This window comes from Strongylocentrotus purpuratus, unplaced genomic scaffold (assembly GCF_000002235.5).
Source record: "Strongylocentrotus purpuratus isolate Spur 01 unplaced genomic scaffold, Spur_5.0 spur5_scaffold_20, whole genome shotgun sequence".
NCBI classification, from domain to species: Eukaryota; Metazoa; Echinodermata; class Echinoidea; order Camarodonta; family Strongylocentrotidae; genus Strongylocentrotus; species Strongylocentrotus purpuratus.
In genome coordinates, this window is record NW_022145606.1 from 15142903 (window position 1) to 15150996 (window position 8094).

Consider the following 8094-nt stretch of genomic DNA (forward strand, 5'->3'; position numbering starts at 1 on the left):
AAATTGAATCTGTAGATATATCAATAATCGTAGCTTGTTTCACGGCCGAGATCTTAAGGAGGACCATAGGCCTATATAATGCACCCCGGCCGTACTAAGACCTCAAATAGCCCGGCCTTTTTAGTGTAAGGCAAAAGTTGTCGTTTAATTTTGTAATTGTTTGAATAAATCCCCTCCCCCCCCCCAAAAAAAAAAAAAAAAAATTTTTTTAAAAAATCGTCTTATCAATACCAGGAAGTAGTCATCCAGTGACTGCCCAATGTTATCAAAATAAATTGAATTTAGAGATCTAGAGCATGGATATCGATGAAGTACGGTAAATTCACAAAACTTACCTCATTAATTTCTCTCAAAGCGCTTGACGTGTTTCTCAAGTATATAGCCCATATATGATATGCATAAGAATGATAAGAAGCTCCTGCAGAGAAACCAAGCGCACTGTCGTGTAATGGAAACTGCGACGATATTACGATGAGCTTAGTGTGCATAAACATACATGCATGCACATTCTAGCTATATTCTTTTCTATCTGTCTCTGTCTGTCTGTGTATCTGTCTCTGGATGTCTATGTCTCTCTCTCTCTCTCTCTCCTTCTCTCTCCTTCTCTTTCCTTCTCTCTCAGGTTAAGTCTTTTGATCATGAATAGTACTACGATTTGTCACAAAAACAGAAGGGGAATCCCTAATTAAAACCTTCTTGCGAAACCGCTCTTATTCTTTTGTACATCTTTTGCTCACGCGACCTTGACGTAGTACATTTAGTTGTGTTTATTTTTAGAATAATTATAGTTCAAAGTAAAAAGATTCCTTGCAATACAAAGACAAACATTCATCCGTGTTGATATCTCGGGGTGGGTATAATTGTATTGTTGTCGGGTGCCTAAATCGAAAGCTCGCTACATAAGCGAGCTGTCGATTTAGGCACCCGACGTCGGCTACTACGAGGTACTGGAGCGTGGAGACGTTGTGCAGCTCACGTCCGTTCCCTTTGCGGCAGTGCTTTCGGTTTTTTCACGACTGTGCTGTCGTCGGTCACGTGACCAATTTTTGAGATCAGGTGATAGAAGGAAGAAACAAATTCAATTTATATAACAACGAAATAACAAAGAACATAATTATAAACGTAAGGTATAATACAAAATATACATACAATGATAACTTCATGTCATTTTTTTTTTTTTTTTTTTTTACATATGTACATTTAATAACGAAACTTAACATTATTATAAATTTAAAGTATTATCCAAACTATCAGTTGAAAAAAGTGCAGGAGACCGCAATCATAAGCGAAGCTTGACTAGGATGGCGGCCTTGACTAGGATGGCGGTATCATAATTCACTTGCACGCCCCCCCCCCCTCCGTTAATGCCGATTTCCCTGAGAAATAATAAACCTTGCGCTTGTTCTCTGTACCTCTGCATTAAAGAGGCTGCGTCTGTGTCTGCCATCTGCATGTATACGACCACGATGACGGACGAAAGATTCGGGCGTACCATTATTCTTCGTTGACCTCGTACTGGAGATGTGGAATCTCCACGTGCCTTGGATTTTGTTACCATCATATATCATCCGTTGTCGTATCCGTTCTGGTTATGAAGTAGTTTGTTGTTATCAATGCAAAAGATAAAAGGATTTCAAAGCTCCCGAGGACCTCATAAGCGATGTCAAAGCTGAACGCATTAGCGACGTAACCTGGTGACAAATAAGAAGATATATTTTTTATAGAATAAAAACTTTTATAATAATAATAATGGTTTCTTACAATAGCACACATGTCTGTTACTTCGTGACGCTCCTGGCGCTGCCCTGATTATTACCCTTGCTTTAGAAAGGTGGCCATTACGGCGCTCTAACATTTCAAAGAATTTATTCCTGTCCGGTTCCCATTTACATCACCTGGGTTGAGTGTGGCAAGTGTAGTTCAATGTTTTGCAAAAGGACATTGATGCCGCGGCCGGACTCGAACTGCAGACCTTGTGATCGACAGTCCGGTGACGTATCCACTCGACCCCGCCACTTCTACGTACCCCTCATCGAGCCATTACATGTGCTAATGAAGCCATGGAAGCGATTTTTCCATCGCTCAGGTGTCTACGGAAGATATCACTCTTGCATGAGGAGTCACAGATCACGTCGGCCAGCAGAATGACGACATTAAAGTGTGCTACGGGCGTTACCTACCAAACCCTCTAAACGATTTGTTAAACCTATTACTCAAAATAATTACAATCATTATGGATAACAAAACGCATTGTTTATTTGTGATAACGCTGTGGTGCCTTTAATCATGATGGCAATGAAATTAACATTGACTACCAATTAAATGAAGAATACCTGCTACGATTCCTCCAAGTGGTTCTCCGACGCCGAAAAACAAGCAGTTTAAAGAGTAGCCATGCTTGAATCGTTCACGTGGGATGAACTGTTTCACGATGACCACGGTAAGGGAAACTCTTGCACCATTCACGAGTCCGCCGATGAAAGCCAGGGTGCAGATAATCTCAAAGTTATGGAACAGTGGATCCAGGCATAGGGTGAAGGCGCCGACGATTGAACAAATGATAGTCAGTTCAACAGATGTGACCCAGTTGCGGTCTACTAAAAGCCCCTGTCCTACACGACCTATACATTGGCCGATGCTGCCGTAGAGAGCCAAGAAGACGGCTTGGGAGAGTGGGAATCCTTTGGAGACACCGTGAGGAATCAGGTAGATCACCCACGCCGTGTTCACAAGACTTATCACCAAGAACCCAGCGTTAAGAACCAAAGTATAAGGTAGCTCGGTCAGGATTGACAGACCGAAGTGCTTCCAGGTTTCGTGAAGACACCCTGTAATGTTGGAGCACAGCTTAGAACATACGTATTGCAGAGATTCCAGACGTACTTGAGTCCTGTCCAAAGAACTTACAGTCCCTCTGTCCAGTAGATGTTCTAATGGAGATTGTTCTACGTCACTTCCGGAACTTACGTTGTGTTCCTCGTTTAGAATGACGGCAGAGATATGTTCCTCTGGTTGGCGTCTCACGTCTTGACTATCTACACCATCCTTTGCAGCTGGTTCTCCCATCCATAACACAAGAATGGAAGTATGCAGACTGATTGCTCCAAGGATGGCTACGGTTCCTCTCCATCCATACGTTCTATGAAGGAACTCGGTAAAGATGGGTAGAACCATCATTCCCACAGCAGTACCTGCATTCACGATTCCGTATGCCAGAGCAAAGCCGTCGACTACTTTCTCACACATGCGTAAGACCATGTATACAAACACGAATGCGTAGCACACACCTGCCAGTAAGAGATGATAAAGAATATTTCCCAAGTGAAAAACGTGCAAGTAACACTTAAAAATCTCTGTTTTGAAAGAAGTCTTCTGACATGTTATTGCATAGTTCTATAGAGGCAGAAGGGTCTTGAGGCGACACATTTAAAACAAAAAATTACTACTCAGACACAATAAAAATTGGACGTACATGAATATGTTTTGCACAGAAAAATAACCAAACCTCGTTTTGGCTCAATGAAGTGTTGTATGAATTGGACATTAAAGGGAGTGTATCATGTGAAATACTGGTTAACGCCATCTACGTTTTATTTTGGACAACTGCACGTATTAAACGAATGGACTTGATTATTAAACTAGGTCAGCGCGCGCTAGCGTTCGCGAAACAGACCGAAGTTCTCCTCGCGCTTCGATTTCGCGTATGTTGCACGCCCAGTAGGCCCACGGGAAAGACACATAGACCCCGTTTACAGTGAGAAAAGGGCCCCGCAATTTTGTGCGTTTACGTGGCAGGCTCGGCCACGGCCTTCAAATTAGCTCATTGATGACAGACATAATCCAAGTGGAATGAGATCTAGAGGTTTGGACATATTTGGTCAAAAAATCAAAAAGTCATGATTTGCTTACACTTTTTAAATTTTGAGCCCTAAAAGACATTTGTAGTAAAAGAATGCGCGTGGCATCTATGTTATGTTATTTTTTCAGCTATAATACCGTTTAAATTAACGCGTCTTGGCTGGTGTACTACTACTTCCAAGTTTCACTTTTTAGCGAACCTCTTTACTTCCAAGACACGTTTATTTAGCCATGGACCTAGCGCTATTACTATGCCGGACCTATTACGGATGGAGTCACCGCCTCCTGATTATGGGCACCTTAAGCTATGATCACAAATCAGAGCGGCGACCGACCGGTTAGTAGCCTGCTCGGTCGCCGTTGGAATTTAGGCATCGCCCAGCGATTTTTCGGAATAGTCGAGCAGGCTGTAGAGCCCCAGCGATGCATGGGCGGTGCCCTGTCGATTTCCCGTCGGTCGCGCCGGTCGAATTTAGGTCAAAACTGGGCGAAATCGCGGAGCTTTTCCGCGCGCGGTGACCCGGCAGTGACCGACCGGTGACCTACCGATTCCGCGAGCAGTCTCGAAGTCGCTAGGTCAAAGGCTGCCGTCCGATTTTGGACTCGCCGCCCAGTGACCGACTGATCTCCCAGCGGCGAACGAGCGGCGACCTGGCGGCGACTGCTTGACAGCCTTTGACCTAGCGGCTTCGATTTTTGACCTAAATCGCTCGACGGTGAACGCTCGATTAGGTCGGCGCCCGGGCGGCGACTGCCCGGTCACCGAGTGTATTGTGGGCGGCGAGTGAAAGTGAGCAGGCACCGCCCGAATTTTAACTTCGCGCTAAAACTTCAGCAGAGACCGAGCGATGCCTGGGCGGCCGCCGCTCGGTGGCCGAGCAAAATTGGCTAAAAACTCGCCCCTCGGCCGCCGAGCAGGCTACTTTTGGGTAATGTGACCATAGCATAAATGAGAACATTCAGCTGTTTTAACAATGCGTAAGCATTTTCGGCCATTGACAAAGGAGCAGTTTTCCTATCTTTGGGTCCTGTTTGGATGGTGTGCTCTAAGAGTGTATCTACATCCCCAATGGGAAGCAGCAAAGTTGAAAAGTGGACGATTTTTGTGATATGAAATGTATTACTGATTCGCACACTTTCGCACACACCCATGACCTTATGCAACAATTAGAAGACCTTGATCTTTATAAGCCCTGCGCGTTGTAACTTTGGAATTTTATGAGGAAACTGGGAGAAACGGGATTTTAAATCACAACCAATTCAAATATAACCTCTATCTGGTAATATCAACATGTTTTTTAAAATAAAATACAGTACACTGAACAACAATTTCCGATTATAAACCAGAACTGTACATCGATTTCCCATAAGCGATTTATTATCTTCTGCGCATGTAGATTAACATGTGTAAAATCACTATCTTGATTCTGTTCCGGCTTATTGGTGGTGACCCTCATCCTCATGAGATCGAAGAGACGAAAAATGTACGGAATGTTATTGAGACGACATTGACGGAGACAATCACAATGAATTCGTTAAGAAAACGACGAATTTCCATCCGTAAAAGGTCCATGGTTAAAGGTATTACAAAGTTTTGGTATGGGGTCATGAATTTGGTTCAAATGAACATAATTGGAATATGCGATCCTACAATATTCAGTGATTGTTGTTGTGGTTGAAATCGAGTCTAAAGTTATGAAATTGTAAATAATTAACTCTTTATGATGAATAGCTCCCTCTCAAGGTCAAGATATTAATTAAGCTATAAAACAATGTTTCTTGACTAAGATCGACCGATTAGCTCTTCCCGTTTGGAAATTATATGTCTCAACTAAATATTCTCTGATTTTCATGGTCGCAGCTACTATTGTACGGCTGTAGGCGCTATTTGAAATTTATCAAAATTTACCGGGAGCACCGGTAAATTTTTATATTCAATTTTTCTCGAAAGCAGAAGGGTTTTAGAGTCTAAAATTTCTTGTGCTTATAATACATCCACAGGGGCATCCAAATATATCGAAATTGTAAAGAATCACTATCCACCCAATTTTCAAAATTTCCCAAAACTTTGTATTACCTTTAAGCAAACCTCACTGCATACTTCCACGGTTCGCTAATAAATTTATTTATTTAATCCATGGCTTTTCTATTTCCGTTTCTAGGCGCATTGAGCAAGTACATACACATGTACAAGAAATTCACAAAATAGTATAGGGCAAAATGACTGTAATTATCTAAATATTTCATTTTTAGAGTCGATACATGGTTCATTTAATAGGTTGCCAAACATTTGTTCTCTAATGTTTCATTGTTTACTGCTGCTAAGTTTCTCCTTTCTCCAACATTTGTTTGCAAGATATATTCGCCTCTGCCATAATCACGGGCCCTACCACATTTGCCTAGATTGTCTGAAACATGCTATTTTGCATCCTCTTTTTTAAAAGCTCAAAAACATGTCAGCCTATGGTCAAACCTACTTTAGTAAAGCAAGTAGTACAGACTGTCAAGTCGACCACAGGTGACAAAACTGAGTGTAAGCTTAAGAATAAACAATTAAAGCCAGAAACAAAAGGCAATTTTTGCTGGAACAGTTCAGGTTTACTGAGGAGTACTGTTTCTTTCCTTCAAAAATTGATTCATTTATTTTTAATTTCTCAATCCCTCATCTTACTTTCTTGTTTATTGCTGTATAAAACGACGTGAAGTGTCACGCATGTGTACAGTATAAGCTACGTGGAGTGTCACGCATGTGTACAGTATAATCTACGTGGAGTGTCACGCATGTGTACAGTATAAGCTACGTGGAGTGTCACGCATGTGTACAGTATAAGCTATCAGCCGAACCCTGAACACAGAGATGTTAGAGAATTAGGGCAGCATTGATTTAAGGAATATTAAGAGTGAAAACGGACTACATGCTAACAGTTTGGTGAGCCCCTGGATTTCAAATGAGGTAGATCTTTGCTCTACATCCTCTATTGGAATACATGATTATGTCAAAAGAGATAGGGGTTGAGTGTCCATTTGCACACAGGACAGAAACACAACAGGAACAAAAACTGCTCTTTGTAGCTACCCTTATGGCCCGAATTCACAAAGGAGGTTTGTCGACAAACCTCCTTTTGTGAATTCTGGCCAATGAGTTAAACAAACACACCTTGGGAGCAGTGTCTAAAGTTTTGACGCCGAGGTGCTTTGTTTTTTAGAAAACATGTTTGACATGCATCAAATCTAAGAACTTTTTTCTGTTTCCTACGTGGAATGCTGTTCATTGCCCTCCATACAATAGCAGAATTAGGAGTACAAAACCATTGGAATATTGAACAACTCTTTTGGAAAGTCTAATTTCAAAATGGAAAGGGTTGTATGCAATTTGCATTGAAAAACAATCATTCGTAATAGGTGAATGAAACAATTTGCGTCGAGGCACTTAAAGGGAGAAGGTCGTCGATTTCCATGACAGAAGGCCATAAGAATCTTCAGCAGTGAAGGAGGCAGATTATTTTGAAGAAGAAGAATTCGCTGACACCAGACTTGGTAGAAATACCATTAATGGATGTACAAGTCTCGAACACAGCGAACCCGTAGTCCCATCAAGAAATACCCCCTAGTACCTCGGAGAGTCTTCGGGTGAGAGAAATGTAAGGTAGTGTCTTAACCATATATGCGAAGCATTAAATAAGACACCTGTTATTGGGTAGACGCCCGAATGGTGTCGAATTCCCCCTGAGAGCCCCCTTCTATGTGTCTTTGACTTTTATGCATTATATTTGATTACACTACGAACATGACCCATTGCTTGAAGTTGATTTTTACTACATATCGTATGATAGACAAAGAATTAAACAACTAAGTTAGGAAAACAAACAAACAAACATAAACAAAAACTTACCGGCAAGTAGAGCCAGCACGCCAAAGGCTGTTGCATTGGAAGACAGGGATAGGCAAACGAGAGAAAAAGAGCCCACTACGCTGATTAAAAACAAGTATTTCACTCGCATGTATTGAAGCATAGGTGTAATAATTGGCGCTAGATCAGGGAAAATGGAGAAGAATGTATTATTTAATTATAACATGAATTAAAGAAGTTGCCAAATATGAATAAAGCTTAATACAAAAAAAAAAGCATCTACGTGCATAGATGCACACTTTTCTAATGGTTTTCGATTGCTTGTTGTTAGTAGCCTAGTACGACTAATCGAAAGAGGAGGAGGAGAAGGAGGAGGAGGAGGAGAA

The 8094-nt window shown here is 41.6% G+C and overlaps 1 protein-coding gene across 1 annotated transcript; it reads right to left on the bottom strand.

Moving 5' to 3' along the window:
• Nucleotides 1-1365: 1365 nt before the first annotated feature.
• Nucleotides 1366-7882, bottom strand: LOC115927246 (monocarboxylate transporter 12-B-like). The gene is made up of 3 exons (XM_030992830.1): nucleotides 7751-7882; nucleotides 2334-3287; nucleotides 1366-1691 (listed from the first exon to the last, which is right to left on the bottom strand). The coding sequence occupies exons 1-3, from the start codon at nucleotides 7869-7871 to the stop codon at nucleotides 1558-1560; spliced, it is 1209 nt and encodes a 402-aa protein (XP_030848690.1). The 5' UTR covers nucleotides 7872-7882; the 3' UTR covers nucleotides 1366-1557.
• Nucleotides 7883-8094: the final 212 nt, after the last annotated feature.

Excerpts from the sequence above, each read along its gene's own strand:
- LOC115927246 (XM_030992830.1), bottom strand. The coding sequence starts at position 7,871 with ATGCTTCAATACATGCGAGTGAAATACTTGTTTTTAATCAGCGTAGTG. Across the intron at positions 3,288-7,750 it reads CGTGCTGGCTCTACTTGCCG|GTGTGTGCTACGCATTCGTG; the intron begins GTAAGTTTTTGT and ends TCTTACTGGCAG. Across the intron at positions 1,692-2,333 it reads ACTTGGAGGAATCGTAGCAG|GTTACGTCGCTAATGCGTTC; the intron begins GTATTCTTCATT and ends ATTTGTCACCAG.